Source organism: Triplophysa dalaica, chromosome 17 (genome assembly GCF_015846415.1).
Source record: "Triplophysa dalaica isolate WHDGS20190420 chromosome 17, ASM1584641v1, whole genome shotgun sequence".
Lineage (NCBI taxonomy): Eukaryota > Metazoa > Chordata > Actinopteri > Cypriniformes > Nemacheilidae > Triplophysa > Triplophysa dalaica.
This window is the reverse complement of record NC_079558.1, coordinates 8,152,198-8,177,267: the sequence shown is the minus strand read 5'-3', so window position 1 is coordinate 8,177,267 and position 25,070 is coordinate 8,152,198. Positions and strand designations below refer to the sequence as shown.

Below are 25,070 nucleotides of genomic sequence, written 5' to 3'. Positions count from 1 at the left end.
TCAGATGCTGGTATAGAAGCCCATCATTAGTGGGACCGTGGAGCATCTGTTTAATATTTTTCGCTCTCCTGTAGTTTTCTTCTATTTTCCAGGCATGTGTAAAAAGATTAGAAAGTGGTGCTCATGTGCCCAAGTCTGTGGTAGCAAGGGGTAACCATGATGAGGCCAAACCGTAAAGCAGGCTAATTTCACAAACCACAGACTAGTAGCTACCCATCGCTTTGCCCAGCTTCCAAACAGCTATTTTCTTCTGGGAAACAGATTCTACTGATAATCTGTGCATTAGATAAAGCATGACAAACATACATTGTTATGTTTATAAGTGTCAGCTAAATTGAGATTTATCTAGATGGGGTATAAAGAGGAGAAGACAAACACTAAATGCACAGTAACTGTAGGAATGATGCAAACATTTTCAGTCAGTGTTTTTATAATGCGGTTACTTACAGAAAAGTTTTGTTTTGTGCATACTCTGTGCAGAGGCTGTAACATAAGTTACACACAAATATTGGACAATTTATGCCGTATCTTTGTATCTTTTCTTTGTACGTTCCTTTATTCCTCCACTTGTTCTTCACCAAAGTCCCTTGATGTGTAAAACTGGACTGAAGCTAAGAGGAGATCGTGGTGGACCTCAGTCATCACCAGCTTTCTGTCTGGAACCTGTCAGCAGACTTCAAAGAGCAAAAGTATGCTTGATGAGCAGTCTTAATTCTTCAGAAGAGTGAGAGAAAGGTTCACGTGTATCTTCTTGGTTTCATACGTCCTTGTGCAAAAGAGCTGTTTTGTTATCTTCTTTTTTCATAGGTTAATTGTCAGTGAAGAAATGGCATCTTGAGCTGAAATTGAAAAAGAAACCGAGAAGATAGATGAAAGCAAAGAAAAGGGTGAGAGAGAGATTGTGGATGGTGGGCACTCCACAGAAACTTGGCACTGGTTTGAAACCGAAAAAAGCAGTCTGATTGGATATACAGTACTGTAGGTCATAGATCATGCGTGTGCATATGGATTCGAACAGTTCATTAAAGAGAATCTGTCTAAAATCTGACGTAAGAGGCGGGTAGGGTGACATTGTGGAGAGAGAAAGATACTCTGTAATCTGCTCACATATTTCCTTTGGTACTTAGCGGTGGTGAATTTCAAGGATGTTGTTGCTTCTCAGCAGCCTGGGTGGTAGACCGTAACCACTTATACAGTACATATACACTTACACAAACGCACACACACACACACACACACACTGCATCAGCAGATAAAACTAGTTCCTGCGTGCTGGCTGCATTACAATTGGTTTTATATACCACATCCCTCTTTGTTATTGAATTTGGGGAGGAATGGTGGATAATGTGCCCTTTTGTTCTGTGAAGGATGTTTATTCTCAGTTTACTGGGTCAGCTTGTCAAACTGGTCCTAGACAACCATGAAACTGAATACCATTCTTTCTTTCTCTCTCTTTCTTGCTTTCCTTTTTTGTCAACACTAAATTAAATTCAGCTTTCCCATTGAAACTGGACCTTTAGCATGGCATTAGTTTTGGGCTGGCTTTCGCAAAACAAGTCTAAAATCCAACAACAAAGTACCTCTGTTCTTACTTGGTGGGCTTTGTTTCTTTTATCGCAATGTGTTAACATATCCTTGAAAGAGCAATGTGTACATTTAAGTGGTATTTAGCGGTGTGAGGTTGCAAATTGTCATTATGTAAGGTCTTTATACACCTCTGAAGACATAGTTATGTTTTACAGCGATGCACCGAAATTTAAATTCTGGACCGAAACCGATACCGAAATTGCAGGATGCAATCCTGCAGAATTCAGCAGAATTCAGCAGAATTGCTGAAACCGATACTGAGAGGGAAAATAACTCAAAAAAACATTTAAGTTTTTATTTATTTAATTGTATTAATAACACACAATATAACAACAAAAATTAAGGTGAACATATTTTAAAACAATACAAAATATATTATTTTCCTTGGTCATTGCAACACAGCAAAACATTTTTTTTACCAGTCATCAAAACATTGTAGTTGTAGAATTAAGAATTATTCGGACGGGACTATTTTTCTGAACAACATCAGAGTTGCAACTAGTCTTTCATAACGTCTGTGATTTTATGTACTGATTCGGACGGGACGAGATCCCTCTACAGAGGTGGGAGTGTCTGTTTCGTACGCTTGGGCACGGCAGAGGATCATGTGCTCTGGATACATGCATTGCGTAGTCATATGAGCCAACAACAGCAGCCTACTTATACACCTTTTTCTTGATGTCTTCATGGAGGACGGCATATAGGGAGTGACTTACTGTTTGTTGCTCCGCACTTTGTATTTGTTACTATGTAAGAGGACATTTCTGTTAAAGGTTATTGTATAGTACATCACCATTAACACATGAAGCATACACCCAGGGCTAAGTGACATATCAAATGAAGTTTAAGCAGTTGCGCTGTATTCAAACATATACACATACACACTATTTCAAAGTGCTTTGTATGTAATGTATGTAAGTGTTTGTTTGGCCAAGTCAGCATTGTACCAGTCACATCGAAGCATCCAGATGTCTCCAATACTGCTATTTTATAAAAGATCCTACGCGATGTTATCAGGTTTATTTTTATCTGGTGTGCATCAAATTCTTCCCGTTAGATTATTAATCCCCTGTTAAGAAAACTGGACTCAGCAACCTCCGCTTTAGAAATGTGAACTATTGATGGTAATGGCAAAGAATTTGTCCAATGTTAACACTGCGTAAAGTGTTTTTAATAAATTTAAAGCTCTCGGCTGTCTACATACATAAGAGGATATGTCAAATGTGCCTGCTGGCTGGAGTTTCATGTCATCATGCCAGTAGATGTCATTGTGCAACTTCTTATGGTGAGAAATAAAGTTTATTTTTACTGTCTAGGTTAAAAACTCATGCCGTGCGACCCCTGTGAAATAATTTAGATACGCCTCATTGACATTATGCTGTTTTAAATTACATTAAAGTATTATAACGGTAGTTTAAAGCTTTCAAGCTAACTTGGTAATGCCTAACTAATGGGCTCAAGCGGCGAACCGAAGTCTTAAGCATCAGCCCTATTCGCATACGCAAGGCATAATTGGTCATTTCGCGCATTGCAAAAAAGGTGGATAATTAAACCACAGAAATGCAAGTAAACATGATTATATAATATATATTTTATTTTCATTAATTAACATTACTATTACGTAATTGAGTGGACAAATAAAGCTGAGTTCCGGACTGATATCAGTAAACTGATATTACAGTCTTAACAGTTTTGTCTCGTCTAGATTTTATTTTTGTATTTCGCAGAATTGAATGGGATTCAGGAAGTATATCATACGTTAGTAAGAATTTACAGCAGTGCATATTGGCCAAAACACGTAAAACTAGACTTAAAGCAGTGAGAAACTGAGAAAATAGTTACATTTAGAAGATGCTGTACGCTGCACACCGCAGTGGTATATAGAAGTGCTTTTCTACCGTATTTGAAAAGATACTTTCATAAGTTTACATGTCATTATGACATTAAAATACGGAAGATCGGCACTTCTATATATCACTGCGGTGTGCCGCAATGTACAGGATCTGAAAAATAAAGCCAGTGACACGCAGTCATACATCAGACAGAGCTTGCATGTCATTCTCTGTCCACTGCTTTTGAGATTTTCTTGTTATATTTATTAGTTTTAGCCTTTTTAATAGGATGCTTACATGATCATCCTTTGATAACAGCTAGGGTGAGCCCAAGCACTGAAGGTAGAGGCCTGGGCTCAAGATATTTCAGCTTTTATTTATTCCGAAACAGCCGAAATTTCGGTGCACAACTAGTATATTAGTAGTATATATTAGTAATAATATTTATACTAGAATATAAATATTACACACAGCACATTTTTCTTTAAGACAATTTACATTTAGATTTAGTCATTTAGCAGACGCCTTTATCCAAAGCGACTTACAAATGAGGTAAACAATTGAAGAAATGAGTACAAATGCAATTAAACTGGTCTCAGTGAGCCAACTACAGTATTCAAAGCTAAGTCCTTTTTTGTATGGATAGGATATGAAGTAAAAAGGTGAGCTCAGGTGTTGAGGTGTGTTTTTAGCCAATTCCTTAAAGAATCTGACTAATCTTGTAGCAAGAGGCAGATCATTCCACAATCGTGGAACAGATCCAGAGAAGATTTGTGGTACGTGAAAATGACACTGCTATTATCATTCAGCTTTCTAGGCCATGGGGAGTGTGTAAGAGGCTGCTTAAACGAGACGTTTTTCAACTAAGAACTGGCTGTCATTTACACAAAAACAGCCTTTTGGGGGACTGAAAACGCAAACTTTTGAAAACTGGTCTGAAAGTGCAAGTTTTTGGAAACGACAACATTATCTTTTCCGTGTCCAAAAATGATGACGTCATATACATGTGTATTACATGTTCATTCATATTCCCCAAACATTAATGTCGCCCTCCCTGCTCCATGTGTGTGCCACACAACATCCATATTATAATTTTTCCATCTAAAAGTAGAATTACTACAACCAGCGGAGACATAATATTTATATGCACACTACTGTAAACAAACATACTGTTGCACAAGTCAAAGTGTGGAAGGAAGGAGGCGGGAACCGGCAAACATTTAAACAAACTTTAATCAAAATAAACAAACAATAACATGTAAGAAAAAGGACAGCAGCCACCTCACGGTCTGCCACCCATAAGAGCATAAATAGAAACTTAAACATGTCCGGGCCCGGTCCTCTCTCGTCGTACATTCTGTCGCTCGTCCTTTTATGCTTCCGATCTCCGCCGTGAGAGATACTGAGCCGGTATATAGCTGTTGCGGTATAAAGAAAACCCTATGTGCTTGCACACATCCGCATACACTGTTTTGATCTAACAGTGCTTTAATACACTACGTCTGCGTTTATGTGTGTTTATAGTAGTGTTTATATAAATACTATGTCTGCTTGTAGTGGTGCAGTAAATTATGCAGAGAAATTATTTTAAGTGTGCCACGCGCCATAATTGTTTGGGGAATACTCACGCATGCCTTCAGACTGACCACGTAATACGCATGTGTATGACATCATAGTTAAACGCCACCTTCAGAGTTTACATGCAAATAATAATGCTGTCGTTTTTAAAATAATTCCTTTGGAGACCCGTTTTCGTGTAAATGAACAGCCAAAACGCATAAAAGTTTTCTGTTTTTAGTTGAAAACGGTCTTGTGTAAACGGCCTCTAAATGAATAGAGTGTTGTGTACGTGGGTGGTTGTGATTGTTTAAAGGTTTTTCCTCTCTCACTTGCTCCCTCAACTTTACCCCAAAGCATTGTTTAAAGGGTGGTCCTCATTTCATTGTGGCGCTTGGTGCTCTGCAGCGATTTGGTTCGCTCAGTTGGTTTTTAAAGTGTATTTTCTTTCATGTTGTTTGGCCACCATCACTGAAAGTGCTTCATTAGCTTTATTCACTCAGATATGTGCAAGCTGTTGGACAGGGAATGATACGGCAACGACTGGAAATAGTATAGACAATAGAGTTCTTATAAGCAGGCCTACACGGAATCTGCATGCAAAGAATCCATTATTCATAAAGTTTTGCACAGCGTCCATTCCTTGCCAGTTTGTTTATTAAATATAAAAATTAAATTAGCTATAGTGATTGGAACATTCCTGAAGCCCTATGAAATCCGTTTGATTTTTTCCCAAATTCATTTTTTTCAACAATTTTCTGGATTCTGTTCTGTGTTTTCCGTTTTTTTACGAAACAATAGTAATATTTATTCCCACATAAAAAATACTTAAGTATAGCATTTATTCATGAACTATTGTAAGACACCTAGACACATACTACAGCGTTTTTTAACCTTGAGGAGAAAATCCATACAAATATACCGTAATAAATGCACAACTATGTTAATATAAACCAACACAGTAGACTAAAAGTATGCTAACTTATTGTTAGTAGAACACTCCTAGCATGCTTGAATAAACTTATTTTTTTGTAAGGGCAAAGGAACAGAGAAGCAGCTCAAGCCCCTTCAACCGGAAAATGTCTATTTAGTTGAGAACAAGAAAATGTGATTCAATTATCCAGCAAATCAACTAGAGAATTCCATTGAAATTAAATGTCTTTAAGTAAGAATAACATACTGTCCTCTAAAATCAATCAGTGGCAAACTGAATAACTCTGGTATTAGGAGAACAGTTGTAGTTTATGTACTTTCTCATGCTTCATGTTTGAGGGATAGAGACCAGTGCATTTTTTAAACTAAGAAGGAGGGACACTAGAGGGTAACACCTGCATTGAAATGAACTGCAACCAACCAGATGTCAGTACAGCACTCGTGATGGCCGAAATCAAGAGCAGCAGTCGTACTATGGTGACACGCTTAATTTGCTATGCTACAGATAATTTTAAAGCAAGCTGTAATCAGTGAGCTCAATTCTCTGCCCTGCATCAAGAAACCATCCCTCCAGCAGTCGTCCTCCCACCTCAAACCTTCTTATGTAAACCCTCAGCTATGTGTTTGTATGGGCTCGAGACCGTTGTAATGCTGTTTTATAGTCATCTGATTTTCCAGGGCTGCAATTCACATTTGATAGCCTTCGATATTCCTCAGGTGCCTGGCCAACAGATACCCATAATTCACTGTTTTTGCCACTTACCAGCCAACATTTTGAGGGTAGAGCGAGGCACACAACTTCCCTGTAGAATGTCAATGTGAGCGAGTCAACAAAACAAAGAAAACACAGCCTTGCAGGATTGACGTATGTGATATATCAGATAGTCTCACAAAGCCAGACTTTTGAATATTCACATAAAGTTTGATCCATCAGGTCCACTTTGCAGCTTATTATGGCCGGCCACCTACAAAAAGTCTTTCTGACCTTATGTGTTAAGCGACCAACCACAGTTGACTTTTATCCTCTTGTGATTTGATGACGCTAAACTCACTAATGTCAGCCTTCAAACTCTGGGAAGAAAGACTAGCAGTCAGGTATTTTCTATTACGTGCATGAGACAATCGGTAAATGGACTGTGGGCGTTCGGTGGGTGTGCCACCCGAGGTTGACACTGTATAGCATGTAGCGTTTACTGAATATCAAATTGTGTTTTTACAGCGATGGAGGAGTTGTTGGCAGAGTTGCGGGTCTTTCTGGAGCTGTTGGACAGAGAATATTTAACAGCTGGAGTAAGGGAAAAGAAACAGCAAATTTTAAACATCCTGCACAGAGTTCTGGCCACTAAAGGTAAGCACAGGTTTCCTTTAGCTCTTACTTCCTTTTTTCTCATCTTAGAAGAACAGTTCACCCAAAAATAAATGTTTTTCTCTAAGTCTTCATTTACTCACACTAGAGTTGTTATAAATCTTTATACTATTTTTTGTTCTGATGAACACAGAGAAAGATATTTGGGAGAATGCTTGTAACCAAGGCCGCCATTGGAAAAATTGGTTTACACATTTTTTTTGTTCTGTTGATACAAAAGTAGATATTTTGAAGAATTTAGTCTATGGTAGTCAATAGTGGCCAGGAACTGTTTGGTTACAAGTGTTCCTCCGAATATCTTTCTTTTTGTTATACAGATTTGGGACAACCCTGCAGGGTGAGTAAAAGATGACAGATTTATTTTGGGGGGAACTGTCCCTTGAAATCTTCTGAACTTAATAGCAGCAGTTTTTATTAGTGTGACTGTGAATTTATTTCTGTTTTGTTATCACAGAGCCTTCCTGTAAGACAGAGATACACACCTCTCTCCCGGCTCCTCCCCAGATGCCCCTGCCAGAGATTCCTCATCCTTGGATGGTAAGACCTGCATCATACCATCTTAAAGGTGCAGTCTGTGATTTTTGTTCCAAGTTTTAAACACCTTTCCGGTCACCCGAACTGGTTGTCCCACCCAAACTCACGCCATTGGTTGAGCCAGTGATATTATAGACAACCCATACAAATAAACCGTTTGCAATTCCATTTGGTACAGCTAGTGGAGAAGAAATGCTTCAGTTTTAATTACATTTTTATTTTTACCTATTTTAAAGATGAATTTTGCATAACAACTGCCATGTTTTTTTTTAAACCTTTGCTTTTCTTTTCCTTGCGTTTGCAGTCTGGTTTCTCACCCCTTGCGTTTACAGGTTTCTGAATGAATGAATGAGGCATTTATATAGCGCTTTATTGTGTATTGCTGTACACCCGAAGCGCTTTACAATTATATTAGGGGGGACTACAACAAACACCCTATCAACGCTGGCCGCCACAAATAGATTTTTCATGATTCCCCTTAATAAAATTATTTTACTATTGAACAGTTGAAACATGCTGCAGTTGCGAGCAGCGTGTTGACATTCAGCGCATCTCTCTCTCATGTTGCGTGCAGCTCCACCCTCAAAGCTCAATGCCACTCTCTCACATGACAGTGAACAAATTAAAATGTTCCGGTGTTTACAATATGGGTTCCTCCTTGAAATTGCCTTTCCACATAAACGTCAACAGTCATATATGCTACTGACAGAGAAGATGGCTGACGGAGTTTATCAGGACTTGACAAAGGTTAGCAGTGTTACCCACACACCCTTTCTATATGTCATCGGTGTGTCTGTGTGCAAGCTCTTCTTGCCCTTTACCAGTGAGTTTTGTGCGGTGTGTAGTTGTAACTCCGTGCAACAGTGTATTTCCCCATATTTCTGAATTTGCTCCAAATTGTCTGCGCTATATGCAATTTACAATAAAACTATCACTCGCATTTAAAATTAAAGAAGCGCCCCTAATACAACAACACATTGATGAGAGGAGCAACAACAGCATGAGGCAAATAGGTAATATATAATATTTTGTCAGACGATGTTGTGTTTATGAATGAGGATTTTAGCCGCAGTTCAAGTGACAGCTGGTTGTATTAAATACGAGGTGTTATTCGGTCATATTTAGTCACTATTTTATATTCGTTTCATGTCTGACATCAGAACAGATAATATGTGGAGAAGCATTCATTTTGAATCAAAATGCTGTATATCGCGTCAGAGCAGAGAGTAAAAACCAAGCAGATGTCAGGTGCCAACACTAGAACAAACACAACGTGATGACCACACATACAGGTATATACTAATAAGAGTGTGACATCATGAGCGCCACAAGTTTTTCAAAATCCTGTGGGAAACACTCCTACAACTATCAGTCAACAGAGAAAACCTTATTTTTTTTACAGTAGGTTTAGGGTCGTTTGCCATTTGTTTCAGAAATTCGTCTTAGTCCTTAAACAAAAACAGTGTTGTTGAATTGGGATATTGTGTTAAGTGTAACTACCACTGGCTGCCGGTTTGATGGTCTGTTTTTGTGAAGTGTTCAGTGTTTTTTTACAAGCTCTGTAAAACAGCAGCAGGAAGTGTTCACATGAGTTCCCTCTGTGTCACATGACCTAATAGTTGCAGACACACGACCCTGATTTGGTCTCATCTGTCACACGTGAAACAGATTACCGTTTGTACACATCTGTGCGAGAATTAAAGTAACAATCATCTTTGGTTTAAGGCAACAGCAGATGCTGATGTTTGTGATAAACAGCAGGTGTTCATGGACCGTGGTTGGTCGGTCTCGACACACACACACACGTCCCAAGACCTTGTTTCACAGGCCACTCTTCAAAACACACTCAGCACTTTACAGCACACGGGATAATTCGAAACATCCTTTCCTACTTCAGTCATCCGTGCATAACCCCAGCGTATGTGTGCAAGGGGGTGGTTGTTCCTATTTCCAGGAAGCTGAGGTGTGGGTGGGGGGATGTGGGGCTGTGGGACAGAATGTGGAAATCAGGAAGGGAAGGACAGAATAAAATATAAATTTCCAACAGTCCCAAGGTCTAACCTCTGCAAAATTTCAGAAAAGGTAGAACACGAAATCCGCCGTATTATTTTCTTTTCTGTTACACTGTTTAGTTTTTCTAACTCCTGCTCTCCATCAACCACACCCTGCGCTTTCTCTCATTCTCTTTCGTTCTCTCTAGCTATGTGATTTAGTATTGTATCAGTAAGCCAGGTTTATAAACTCCCCGTCATGTTTCTGCCAGACCAAATCCTGCGCATTTAAAGTGTGTGCGTGTCTGACTAAAGCCTTCTATGGTCCTTACTAAAACAGTGGTCAAAACCACAGAGCAGGAAAACGAGAGGGATTTGTGAAAAGAATAAGAGGGGAAGCTGGGCATGTGGGTGGTGAGATAGGGCCATGGACAGGACAACAGACGCCAGAGTACAGAAGGACAAGAATCATGTCTGGAGACTTTCTTAGGATGTGTGTGTTTGTGTTGAACTGAACTTTGTGGCTTTGGGTTTGCTCGAAGTTTGGCAGTAAAACAACTGTAAAGGATCTTGTACATGTACTACAGTGTCCCCAGGAGAGGAAATTTTGACTTGCTGTTGATGCATAGCTTATTAAGTGCTAACCTACTTCTTTCATCAAATAGTGACTCTAACTGAGCGACAAGTTAAAGATCATTTAAACCTCAGCATACAGAGACGCACACACACATGCAAAAAGTTTGCTCTCTGTGCTTGTAATATTTTACATGTATGTACTTTCAATGCTGTGTAGTATTGTTGGGGATTTCTTTTTATCCTTTAACATCTTATCTACCGCAGTACTTATGCATGGAAAATACAAAACTGTTTTTATTTGTGTGTTTCTTTGGTGCATTTGGCATATCATAGTGCTCTCAACGGCAAGGTTGTAGGTTTGAATCCCAAGGAATACACATACTAATGAAGGAGCAGTGAAATCCAGGGAACAGTTTTAAAACGTAATTATGAGATTAGGAGCATATAGGTAGTCATATCCATAAAATGGTGAAAATTGGTAATGTGTGTTTATCTCTGTAAATTCTAGAATTTATAATAGATTTTGTGATAGAGTATGCAAAAGTTAACAATTAATGACTCTATTGATATATGTGTTTTATTATTTTATCAGAAAGTTGGCTTCCTAAACGTTCATTTAAAAATTTGACATGGCCTTATTAAGGATTAAGAAAATAAAACTTAACTTTTTGCAACCTACTTGAGTGTACTCATTGGGCCAAGCAGTTTTCCTAACTCAGGTTATTAAATAACTAAACAAAGAAAGAACAGTTGAACCAAGTTATAGACCTCAACACTGAACACACAAACCTCAATCATAAAAGTCACCAACATCATTCATTGAAAAACAACACTTACTTAACAGCGTAAATACAGCAAGCAAACAATAGTCTAAAAATATTAACCAACAAATTTGCAATTCTGTAGTCCATCCTGGGGACTTTGAGTTCATTGTTTAATATAAAATATTTTTTCCAGGTTGCATAGTTTAACAAGTTGGCCAATGTTTTGGCCAAACACTTGAGTGTTCAAGTCCAGTCTACAAAATCTTTGCTAGCAGCATGTTTAGGTTAATCTTATCACAAATAATTTAAGTATATACGAAATAAAAAATCAAAGAAGAAATATTTGTTCAAGTTGCTTCATTATCTTTGTTCAAGAGAAAATTCTGAAGTTGTATCATTATATTTTATATATTTTCACAGAATTATCTTTACATTATGTAGAATGATTTTATATAGAAAACAGTAAATCACCCAAAAATGACTTTAGCTGGATTTTCACAGGCAGTGTCACAAATGTGTACCTTGAATGCGCTATTGTTTCATTCATCTGCCCAATGCATTGGTGCAAAGATATACTTAGTTGCATATTTGATGGAGTTTTGGAATGTGTGCTTTCATTTGTGGAGTTGTGTGCTTTCCTGTGAGTGTGTTAAGTTTATTTCAAGCATAGAGAAGATGATCTAGCCATGTATCAATAACCCTTGTGGATTGTGTCGTGGTGTGAGCACGTTCCTGGCTAGTCCCAGTAAGTGACTTCCATCACGTTCAGCTGAAGCGAAAGCGAGATTGTGTGTAAGAGAATATGGGGAAGCCATAGCAGACTCCACTGGGACTATGATGACTTCCATCTGTGTTGATGTTGGCTTTCTGGAAATTTAAAGGCTGATGGGAAGCCCTTTAAATGTGCACCACTAACACACAATATCAAATTAATAAACACACACAAATGCATTATATATCTGCTATTATGAAAAGTAACCCAAAGTGGAGTCTGTTTAAGGGGGACCAAGGAATCTCCCTTCATTTAACAAACCCATTTTTTTTTATCCTTCGTTACTTTGTGCTTTTTTTCATACTGGTACTTGAATCCTGCCAAAACTTAAGAACAGTTCACTCCTTATGGCAAGAGTCCTGCAGTGTAGGAGAATCAGGTACTTTTGCATCAATATTTTCATTTTCTATGCCCACAGTGGCAGATGGTGGAGATTTATTTCTCAAGATCCAGTTGTGCTTAAGCAAAAGGGCTCAACTGTACCCCCACCCCCTCCCTTTTATGGATGGTTAACCGCAGTCTGGAATGCAATGACCTAATCTCTTATTGTGTCACGGACAAAAGGAGGAAAATGAATTATGATTCATGCACAACAATGCATTTCGTGCGTTGCCATGGAAATAGCAATACATATGGTTATGGGAACATCTTTTATAGGTTATAGCAAGAAACAGTTTATATAGACTGTGATTCAGGAAAATGAGCTGTCAGATGTTCATCTGCTTTTTGTGTGGTACTGCGGGACATTTTTACAAGAACTAGTAAGGAAAGAAAATATTGTTTAAAGTAAAACAACATTTGTTACTTCAAACACACACAATGCATAAAGTTTATGTTAGGTTAGTTTATACAATAGTACAATAATACAGGTACGTCTATAGTATGTGTGTTCGTGTGTGTGGGAGGATGTCAAATTGCAGTTAATGAATAGTTTTCATGTAAATGCATGAATACACAGCAAATCAATGTGGCCAAAAGAGGAAAAGTGGCGGTTGAAAGATTGAAGGAATTGCAGAAAATACTGTAAGTGTGTTTTCCTGGCTACCCTGTAAAAGTTCTGATACGATAATCCCAGATAGGCCCATACGTCCATGCATTTACACTCATATTTTATTACTGACAGCACAATCACAACATGTAAGCTTTTGCAGTATATAATTGTATGAGGTGAAATGGTCCGAGAGAAAGTGTCTGAAACAAAAATGATGTTCATAGGCCCAGTATGTATGCTGTATACATACAACATACATACAGGGTCTATACTGTAGTTATATTCAGAATATCGTTGCTTTCCTTTTAAAGCGGGCATAACACACAGGGTTGTTGCCAATCTCATATTAATCTTGAGTATCTATAGAGTAGTATTGCATACTGCACTGAACTTCGCGAACGTATGCTCTCTCTCTCTCCTGTTTACAAGTGAAAGTGACGACCGTGCATGCTCCTTCTCCTGCTCTCCATTCTCCAGTGTGGCCGTGCCGCATGCTTTTCCGGGAGAATTGTCCAATAAGGGACTAAGAAATTGTTACAATTTACTTCTTCGAAATAAACTTTCCGAAACCTGTACGATCGCTGAGGGAGTGTATCGACCACAGAGATACTAAGTAATACATGTTAAGTATGAGAAGACAGCACGTTTAACATTGTAAAGAAGTCAGAATGCATGACACATCGTTGCACAGCCGCTTTAAAACCTTGTATCTACATATTTTGTGATTTTTTTTGCCATAAATTTTTATTATTAATCACCATTTACATTTGTCTCTGGGTTTTCCAAATATCTAACCAATGGAAAGTATTAAAAGGTGCTTGTCAAGTATGAGAAAATAGTGTTTAAACAATTAAAAAATCCATTGCATTTTCCATTTCTGAGAATAGCGAATTTGGACATTCAAGGTTACAGAAGGACAGCAAAGATATATCCAATACATCTACTGGACTAGTTTATCTATATTAAAGTGTTAATGTAGACATGCTGATGGTGTAAATGTTGCATGAATGGGTGGAAGTAAAATTTTTGCATTCAGCTTGTACCAGACATGGAACTGAGCCTAAGAATACACAAGCTGCTCTAGTTCTAGTTTGAGCTGCTTCAGCAAGAGTCTTCACATCACAATTTCTGACTGGAATTCTGTCCTCCCTGCGGGCTCAGATGCCCTGATGACCCGCAACCATAACAGGCATAACATAGCCTTAGTCTTTGTTTAGTTGAACATTTCATGCTTTGATGGGAATTTATTAATGCAAGTAAGGAACTGATAAATAGGGCTTCTGTTTTCAAAGAAATATTAGACTGTAAATGTTTACCATAAAAGAAAAACACTACAGTTTCTACTCTACCAGAGCATTGAACATTTTAAGGGCTCACATGCTTTTGGCTTTCCATGTTACAGTCTCTATTGCGCTGCATCCTCTATGTCTTTAAGTTTACATCCTTCCCTGACCATGCCTCTTTCCAAATGTGGAACGTGGGGAGGGTTTTTAAAATGGAAAACTTTGGCAAGGAGCCAAATAGCATCCGTGAAGAAGAGTTTTTGTTATTTCTTGGTAAATACAAACATAGAAGGTCTGATCGCAATAACTCCGGAAAGGAAAATGGAGCAAAGTGCTCAGCACGAGGGAAAGTTGAAGGAAACCTTGTTTCCACTTTTCTTTCCTGTCTTATTTAACTTTTCAAAGTTAATCTTTAGGTCTTAAACCATCCATGAGTAGAATTAAAGATGGCATATCATTGGGATATTTCACCCCATTGCCCAAACCCATTGGTTTTATGCACAGCTCTTCCATGAACTACCACTCTATGATAAGCAAGAAGTACTGCTCGATCTAAAATCCGCTCCATCTATCAGTTATAAATGATCCACCATTTATATATCATTCCTCACGGAAATGCAGGTGAACAAACAAACACAACTGAACTTCGCAAACGCAGTGCTCTCTCTCTATTGCTCCAACTCGTTGATGCGTGGGCGTGCTCTTTCTTCTCGCTCTGGTTGGGTGACACGTGGGCGTGCTTTTCCTGGAAGAACTCTCCGATAAGGGACTTAGAAAAGTTGTTACTAAGCAGACTTTAAAGTTGGAAAAACCTATACGGACGCTAGGGGAGTGTTTTGGGCACAGAAATACTACCTCATACGTCCAACTCGTTTTTAGACAAGTTGACCATGTCAAGCATGAGAAGCCAGAAGTCAGGACGCATGAAACACTGTTGCACATCCCCTTTAATTATTGTCTGTGAACTATCACTTAACTCCTGTTTCGCAAGGTTCACACATTATTTCTTCGTGCAGAAAATGAATTGGTATGTTACTTTTGCTCTTGAGTGTCATATCATTCTTAACATGTTTCTTAAGTATGCCCTGCATTACAAATGCGAACACCTTCGCTTGGGTCCCCCTAAACTTGTTGTATCTCACCCCACCTGAAATGCTTTGGAAAAATAAAAGCACGTTCTGTGAACTAAAATGAAAGAAAATTAAATAAAGGCAGACTTTCCATGGGCTGTAAATGAAAATCGTTTATTAGAGTTTGTCATCAGCCATAATTGTTTGCATGCAGCCTTTGAAATAAGTGAGGCACTGGAGGACCCGAGTTGTCATGGCCACCACAGGCTGTCACATGTGTTGCCAGTGGGGCCCAACAAGCCAAAGCCCAAATCAGAGTCTTAAACACATTGTAACACACAGACATGCTCATTTGCACATATACATACAATCTTTATTTTTTCTCTATTTCAAACCAAGTTCCATACACTATATTAAGGTTCTTTAGTGGGCTCTATAGACACCAGGAGTTTAACTCAGAACATGTGTGTGTATGAGTAAAGTCACTGCATGGAGAAAATTTAATCAAAAGCTCACATACAGGATATGTGCCAAAACATAGCGAGCAGCCTGCATAAAAACAGCCTCATAGGCAGCAAACAGAAACTCTTATTGAATAACCCATAAGTAAAACACACAAATAGTGCACTTTGTGTAAAGTATACAAAAGACTTAATTCACAGTTGATTTCAATATTGTTGTCTATAAAAACCCACAACAGTAATATTGAGTGAAAGTTTTTTCTTGCTTTGATGAATCAAAGAGATTGACGATTTCTTTTGTAAAGTCATCACAATGCATTATGGAATTGCTATATGCAAAAGCGTTATGTATGAATCTTTGTTGTTTTAAGATGGTGCCTAAAAAAAGTTACTACTTTACGTTTTGTAACAGATTCTCTTTGTTTTTTGCAAGTTAAATGTGTTATAGAGTGTTAAGTTTGGGTTGTATCTACTACAGTTGTGTTTGTTTAAACGTGGAAGGAGACTTGCATTTGTGAAGTACCCACAATTTCTTATGGCCTATCTCCAAATGGGAATAAGTAACATAATCTGTAATTCAGTGATCATCTTGTTTCATATTTTGTATTTGTTTATTTTTGTCTTTTTTACTCTTTCATTTATTTCACACATTCATTTTAACAAAAATGTTTATCTGGAAATCCTGTTTTTGACACAGTTATTGCAAATCGTCTTTGTACGGGTTTGTGTTGGTCCCACTCTGAGGTGCTTTGTTTTCTTTTAAATTACAGAGATCTCAACAGCTAGCCGCTATATTACATATGCTGTTCTCGCGTTTTTAAGAAAAGGGTTAGCGCAAGTGACAGTTTATGACTGACTTGACCATTCTTCCTCTCTCTCCCACTTCTCCAAAGCCTCCAGACAATGATCCTCCACCCTTGCCAAGCTCCTCTCTTCCTGAAGGTTACTATGAAGAAGCCGTACCTCTGGGTCCTGGAAAAGCCCCCGAGTACATCACCTCTAGTGAGTACACACATATACATTTTGAACATCCCGTTGGATACATAAAGATGTGATTGTACCTTTACATTAATCTACACTATGTTGTCAGATTATGACTCGGATGCGATGAGCAGCTCATACGAATCATATGACGAGGAAGAGGAGGATGGGAAAGGACAAAAGATGCGTCATCAATGGCCGTCTGAGGAGGCATCCATGGACCTGGTGAAGGATGCACGTATCTGCGCCTTCCTCTTGCGAAAGAAACGCTTTGGACAGTGGACCAAACTGCTGTGCGTTATAAAGGACAACAAACTGTTGGTGAGCACACATGGATATAAACACACAGACTGCTTTGTTTATGACTCAGTATTTGCTTTTGTTGTAGTGTGTAAAAATGACTTTTGAGATAAGCTTGGTTCACTCAAAAATGAAAACGAAATCATTTACTTACCAACATGTCATTACAAACCTGTATGACTTTCTTCTGCAAAACATAAAAGAAGGTATTTTGAAGAACGTTGGTAACCAAACAACATTGACCCCTATTGACTTCCATAAACTGAATTCGGACAACCATTGACACGTTTATCAGAATATCTTCTTTTTTGTTCAACAGAAAACAAAAAAACATGTATTTCTATTTTTAAGAGAACTATCCTTCTCAGACCTGAAGTGTATAATTTATTAGATCTTAATACATTCTCTTATTAGGCTAATTCCCATAAACAGTGCAAATTGACTGTCGCAAGACATTGCTCTGTTCAAACAGCCAAACCAGACCATTTTCTCCAAACGATTACAGATACGAGAGTGGGAAAGTTTGAAAGCAGGTTTTTCTGCATTGTTAGTAGTGCAGAAGTAACCTTGATTGTGTCTTTCTCTTAGTGCTATAAGTCCTCAAAAGACCAGACTCCACAAATGGAGCTCATTTTATCTGGCTGCAGTATCACACACATTCCCAAAGATGGCAAGAAGAAGAAGCACGAATTGAAGATTGTCCATCAGGGCGCCGATGCGCTGGTGCTGGCCGTCCAGAGCAAAGAACAGGCTGAAGAGTGGCTTAAGGTAAACTAAGACAGGGTTACGCCATACTTCTGTTTCGCATTCAATCTTTTTGAGTCTTTTTTGTCAATCTAACCAGCATGAGTCAGTGTTCACAATAAAGAACATGCAGGTTGGCCAACATTTTTAAAATGTCTATACTGGTACACCACTTAAACCGCATAAACCCGCCGAAATCAGCATGTCAATTCAACAGCTGTTCTTTATAGCAGGAGCGGGACAAGCTTTGTTAAAATAAAGATTTTGACCAGCTTACTATCAGCTCAAGAAGTTATATAAACAGTGGCAGAAATATATTTACATATTTCTGAATGTGATGTCCACCCACAGTTCTTGCACGTCTCTTGTGAATACGTGTCTCTTGGTCTAAGTTCAAAGGATTTTTTTCCTTCTCTGCCTCCAAATTGGCTCTGGAGATTGAACTCAATGATAACCTGTGACTCTGTTGCATGTCTATTTATAACTCTTTCTCCACATCTTGTTTTCACAAACAGAGAGAAACATTCATAGCATCCCTGTGTTCTCTTATGAGTCTTTGAGTTTCTGCCAACTTAAACTTCAACAAAGACCATCTTCAGTCAACATAGACTGATGCTGTTTCCTCATTACTGTCCATCATGCTCCATTTTTAAACAGAGGTGCACCCCTCTCCTTAATAAGACATTTTCTGAATCCGTTACTTGTTTCCATGAGGTAATGTGCTACTGTTTATTGATCCGTGAGCACTATAGCATGTGCAGCTTCACAAAACCGTTGAATGGGTGTGGACATCAGACTGCCCTGGAAAGCAAGAAGAACTGTAATTGCTGTTTGGGAAAGGGCAGAGCTCCGAGCTGTTTGGTTTTTTCTCGGGTGTACTAAAAACATACAGGAGTAATTGATTTTGGCTTGGGATAAACAGAAACCTCCAACCCCCAAAGTGCTTTGTTGTATTGTGTTTCATTCACACACACACAACCGCTCTTTGGTGGGCAGGGGCGGCCGTATCCAAGCTGTTTTCCGTATAAGTTTCGGAGGCTAATAATCCCTCTAGCATCTGGATGATTAATAACCTAGTAAACATTTTGTTGTTCCTGAAACATTTCACGATTTGAAGAGCGTGATGTTGTGTTAGAATATGTTTAGTTGAAATATTTAGGGAGTGTGTTTGGATATTGAGTTGGTGTTATAATCGTCTGTCTTTCCCTTTTCTTTCGCTCAGTAATCCTCCCTTACTTTTGCTCTGCTGCTTAGGCTTCATTGTAACCTTTCCTGCGCTGCAGTTTCAAATGCAAGACAGACACTATTAATGCAAGACAAAAAAATTATTTCAATTATTATTTCAGCGGGTTATTTCAACCCAGCATTGGGTCAAAAATGGACAAACCTATCTGTTGGGTTATAATTAAAAGTGAAAGTTCTCCCATAAATAAAAACTTTGTCATCATTTAGTCTCTTGTAAATTCAAACATGTATGACTTTCTTTCTTCTGCAGAACACAAAAGAAGGTATTTTGAAGTCCGATGATAACTCGCCCCCTTTTACTTGCATTGGTTTTGTTTTCATACAATAGAAGTGAATGGGAGCCAGTGCGGTTCGATTTCCAACTTTCTTCAAAATTTCTTCTTTTGTGTTCTGCAGAAGCAAAAAAGTCATAAAGGTTTAAAATCTGTTTTAACCCCGTGTTGGGTCAAATATAAACATTCTCTGTGTTAATTTAACCCAACAGTTTAACCCAACGGTTTCCGCATTTTTTAACCTAATGATGGGTAAAAATAACCAAAAATTTTTAGAGTCTGTACATTTATTCTTCTATAGTTCAGCTAGTTCTCTTAATGTAGTTTCTGCTTCAGTTTCCTTCTTTCTACTTTTTGTTATCTGACTCTTCTCTGCCTTTGGCTAGAATGGTAAGATATGGAGCATTATTGTTCTCCTGCATGAGGCTGCTACATACGTATAATGTATGTGTGTGTGTGTGTGTGTGTAGCTGCTGTCTGATCCTCCTTTCACCAAGAACCACTTTGATTTCTGTTGCCTTTCCTCAAACATTTTTTAAACATTCACAGTTTGTTCAACAAGTCATTTTGTTGGAACATGTACTTCTACATAAGTACGCTTCGCTTAAAGTATGTGTTAATGAGAATGCTTAGAAAAGCTCCTGACATCTCTTGCTAAAGATTTTTTGACTAAGCGTATCCCAGAAACCCACTTCATTGCAGTCAAAGCCAAAGAGTGAGGCCACAGCCTGCAATTTTCCTGTGAGCCCAATTATGTCAACCGGGTGCCAAACCCCAGCGTGCTGCGTCAAGTTTTGACGCTTAGAGGAACTCAAAGGGAATATTTGGATATATTTTGGTCTTTTTGGCAAGGGGGAGATCGAAATGGCAATGGTGTGTGTGGAGTTTCTATGTGTGTCTGTGACGGCCTAAAGTAGCCGTCTGGTCAACTCTACACTGGTTTTGGTTTTCTGGGACGTAACCTACGGGTCATCCGAGGTCATGCTCGTATGTGGCGGCGAGGAGTCTGTGCAGTCTGGAGATCTCTGGATATCTCATTCAGAGAGAGAGTCACTGCTCAGCACATAGTCAGCCGCGAGAGCAATGACGCATGTAACAGCCTTGAGCTGCCTTTTGCAGTTCCAACTGCATGTGACGTGGAGAATCACATGTGCATGACAGAGTTTTTTGTGGAATCTGAATAGGTGAAAATAATAAATTTGGATGCCCAGGTAGTCATGGACAACCTGGACATAACAAGGAATTTTAAATTTGTGTTTTCCACTCCCAGGGAAAGTTTTGGAAATGAGTTAAATCTTAAAAAGCCATAAGAACGTAAAGAAAATGTCTATAGGGATTTTTTTTTCTGGACTTATGACTTAAACCGTTATTTGTGAAGCTCTTACATTTAGGCATTAGGCAGACGCTTTTATCCAAAGCGACTTACATTGCATTATCCTATACATTTGTTCTAAGTATGTGCAATCCCTTGGGATCGAACCCATGACGTTGGCGTTGTAAGCGCCATGCTCTTACCACTGAATTTAAGGAAACCACCTGTGTGAGGTTTATGTAAAAAACTGTATTTGTAAATATTTTACATTTAATCTTTGTAACATTTAACACATAAGGAACACAATTTATGCTTTATGCTTAATAAAAGGCCCCCTCATATAAACGCAGAATATTTATGTCTAAATGATTTATTATTTTGCACTAATGCATGTTCTCTTGTTTCTTTAAGGTGATGAAGGAAGTCTGTGTTAATGGAATCGGAGCGCTGGACTGTGACGGAGCCGGATCTGGTTCTACTGTTCACAAATCAGAGCTGGAAAAGGTTTGAATCCATAGCAAAAATAATGAATAATTCTGTGTGTGTGTGTGTGTGTGTGTGTGTGTGTGCGTGTAGTTACTATGCATAAAGAATATATGCTGGTCTACCTACATGCAGGTTTGTGAGTCTGTGTGCCAGCTTCACCACACCTTAGTTCCCTGCATGCCTTCCTCCTGTTTTTCTGTGACCACGGTGGCTTTGCTGCCGGGACATGAAGAGCTTTTAAAATGCACCAAATTCCATCTTGCCACGGATATGTGCTGCTGGCATGGTTAAGAAGGTGTGGGAGGAAATGTGATCTTATCATATTTTTAACAACACATTCTTTAGCGTACGGTATGCTATCACGTTAGTGTCGATGTGGTCCGCAGAGTGTGTTTACGTGCGCTTGTGACGTTTTTAAGACAGATCTCAACCCTCTTAAACTGGCACAGCATGCCTGAGCCTAATGTAATTATTCACACTTAATTCCAAACAGATGCTCTCTCTGAGTTTTAATTGGGTAGACTGAGGAAGCCTATGGACTTGTGTACTTGTATGCAGTGTGTCTCTGGGCCTGTGTTCTTCTGTCATGAATTAAAAAATCAATGACATTGTTTTGATTTCAGGGTCTGTTTTCCTGATGTATTGAGTGTTGTAGGACGGCAAGCTTATACAGTACATAACTTTACTTTTTTGGCAGAAACTGTCCTATGATCGACCCAGTTCAGATGGAGAGCCCTGCCACGAGAATGGAATTTCAGATGGAAAAGATCCAGGTGAGCCCGTTTTCATGTTTAGATTTTTTCAGTTTTCTCTGTATCAATGAAAAGACTTGAGGTTAATTCATTAGAAGCTGTTTCTGATTTACTAACCTCTAAATGCACTTAAGTAGTACTAAAATGTTCACAACCGAGATCAAGAACCACTTTTAATTAAGGATGAAATGTTTGCCAGTGTTTGTACTACATCTTTCAGTTACCAGACAAAATGTCCGTTTTTATTGAACTTTTAAGTATCTACATTTGTATGTAAGAACCGTGTGAGAAACACTTATCAGGAAATTTAATCACATTATGTTGATGTTTACTTGATCTGAAAGATTGCTTCGTTCGAACAAAGCCAAACACTAGACAAGAACAATCTTCTTCAATAATCTAATAGGATCATTTATGCAGTATTTACACTGTGCTGTCTCGCTCTGGGATTGAATTTTTCAGGACATCTGTTTCAGGTCTGTGGAATTCCTTTTTGCCCTATTATTTTTCTTTCTTACGGTTTGAGACACAGCACGGTCTTGCCCATGACATGTTGTTGGGGAACGTTGTCTAATTTGACCTGATTTTAAACCTGTTGTATCTGCATGTTTAAATGATTAATAGCTCTGCTTCAACACTACAAATCACAATAACTGCTGTGCTATTTTTATGAGGGAGTTAACCTAAAGATAAAGACTTGTGTTGCTCATGATATATAATATAAGTGTCAGAAAATAAAATTTGAAGTATTTTTTTTCCTGTACAAATATCTAAAAATACTTAAATCGGAAAAACACTTATTCGAGAAGCAAAATGACAAAATATTTGTCTTGATTTCAGAAAATAATGTATTCTAAAGCAAAATTATTATCTTTATATTTAAAACAAAACAAATATTTGTCAGTAGGTAGGGTTGAATTTTATTAAGTTTATTGAACTAAGTTGAAGCTGGAATTAAACTATTTTGTACTATTTTAAACTATTTAGGTATTTTTTTGTATGTAATTTTACTTAAGTAAATGTGCTTTGATTTAGGAATATTTATACGGGAAAACAAGATAAAAATACTATGGAAGTAATTTTTTTCAGTAAAGGTACAGAGTCATCACACTGGTTGAGTCCTACAGGATTTCTGTGATGTATTGCGTTCTTTAATGATCCAACTGGAAACAAAGCTGAAGTGTGATTGGTTGCTTTATGTGTCAGTCAGACACATTTAAAGGTGGTCCTTGGTGAATAGAAACTGATAGGAAGTATAGACTTTCATCTGACAGCCTTTGGCCTGTTTGACCAATTGCCGTGTGACATCAAAGTTCCGTATGAGCGATTCAGAAGCATACGGAGCAGTTGAGTCTTGACTCTCTGTGATGTCACACAGCGATCGGTATGAGTTACACTGCATGATATCGAATAAGCCATATAGGTCTGGCCATGCATTACTAACACACATATGAATACAGATTTGTCCACCTGTGGCTGAACAGTGTAATTACATCCATACCCCCAACACGTTTTAATGGCAATAAAAACACAAACCATCCCCATTGAATCTTTAACAAGTACCTGAGATGTTGTTACATCACACCAGCACCCAACTGCTGTACCTCTTTAAAGAAAGAAAAGAGTAAACCCTAAGAAACCATGCAGATTTATCAAATTAGTCACATTCTTTCCAGCTCTCGTAAGTGCGGAGACTGTGTGAAATCAAATTGCCTGATCACAGAATTTTCCCTCATGATAAAATGAACTGTGTACATATGGGCCCTTTAAAAGGGCCGATGGTTTTAGCATCTGTGGCTCTGGCTCTCATGCCTGAGGCGGCTATGCAGAGACAGAAAAACTGTAGATGACTCTAACTTCACATGGGCTTAACTTTAATTAAAGGATTCACAAACTAAAATGTAATCTTCTGCAGTGGAGCTCTCTTCAAACCCTCTGAAGGGCGAAAGTTTCACTGTCTGTTATGTATACTTCATCTTTGCATCCCTTTGTAGTACAGACTTCTTAGAGAAAGAGGAAGTCATTTGTTGTTTTACACATTTTATCACAAGCCAGAAACTTCTGGTTTGCTCACCATGGTCTCCACTGGTTTGGAATTGGATTTCTAGACTGTTTTTTTACAATGTTTCCTCGCTAAAGCTAAAGGGGATTTTTTTCTTACAAAACCATTAGGCACCACAGACCACACTTAGAAAAGATCATCAAAACATTGTGGCGAGAAGTGAACTGAATTTCTCACACTAAAGACATTGTTGGGTGTCTTTCTCTCTGGTCCATTAGAACGGGGGACATCCCCGACATTATTTTCTTTCTCGTTAAATTCCATTAGATGTGTGGATTTGTCATTTTCCATCATCCACAAGTCGTTTTCCAATCCCATCCTGTTAAAGTTGCATTACCAACAAGTCCCTTGACATCAAGCATCACTTTATAATATATCACATTATGAAATCCCATGAATATATTTCATTCTCTGACGCTAATTTGCCTTTTTTTTGGCAGCCAAAGGGAAGAAGAACTCAAAATCAGAGCAGAAAGGCACCGTGGGGCGGGTGACTGGAAAGAAAATCACAAAAATCATAAGTCTGGGCAAGAAGAAGCCTTCCACTGATGAACAGACATCATCTGCAGAAGAGGATGTCCCAACATGTGGTGAGAAGTTGGAAACACAGTTTTTGATGTGTTTCGCGATAACTTTTGCTTCACATTTTTAAGAGAAGCGTGAGCACATATTTGCTATTTATGAATGTGTTTTTTAGTTTAAATTTTTATGTTCATTTTTTTCTCTTAAAATAAAGGTGCTACACTATGACCATAAAAAAGTTAGTGTGAAAGCTTTTTAGCTTTTATTGAAGGTTTTTTTATACTATCTATCTGTTGTTTTTACAGCACACACCAGCTGAAGTTGCTTTAAAATTAGAATCAAATTCTATTAAGTTCGGTTCCATTCAATTTAGAGGCCGTTTTCACAAGAATTTTTTTTATGCGTATTGGCTGTTCATTTACACAAAAACAGTATTTTGGGGGACTGAAATCGCAAACTTTTGAAAACGGGTCTCCATGTGCAAATTTTTGAAAACGATGTCATTATCGTTTCCGTGTAAACTCTGAAGGTGGCGTTTTCCAAAAACGATGACTTCATGCGAATGATATAGTTTATTGGGGAGAAAGTCTGTGTGGACACTTTTGGAAAATGGGGGGACATGAAGTGCAATCTACTGTTCAAGAGTCTTCTGAAGCACTTTTTCATGTAGGTCTCAT

General features: G+C 38.3%; 1 protein-coding gene across 3 annotated transcripts in view; it reads left to right on the top strand.

The window, feature by feature from the left end:
• afap1 (actin filament associated protein 1) overlaps window positions 1-25,070 on the top strand; it is a 51,839-nt gene that overhangs the window by 19,268 nt on the left and 7,501 nt on the right. For all 3 annotated transcript variants that reach the window (XM_056771477.1, XM_056771478.1, XM_056771476.1), the window contains exons 2-9: window positions 7,129-7,257; window positions 7,730-7,812; window positions 16,611-16,719; window positions 16,808-17,019; window positions 17,587-17,766; window positions 20,983-21,075; window positions 21,755-21,830; window positions 24,312-24,461. In XM_056771477.1, the coding sequence (XP_056627455.1) occupies window positions 7,129-7,257; window positions 7,730-7,812; window positions 16,611-16,719; window positions 16,808-17,019; window positions 17,587-17,766; window positions 20,983-21,075; window positions 21,755-21,830; window positions 24,312-24,461 (1,032 nt within the window). The remainder of the gene's footprint in view (window positions 1-7,128; window positions 7,258-7,729; window positions 7,813-16,610; window positions 16,720-16,807; window positions 17,020-17,586; window positions 17,767-20,982; window positions 21,076-21,754; window positions 21,831-24,311; window positions 24,462-25,070) is intronic.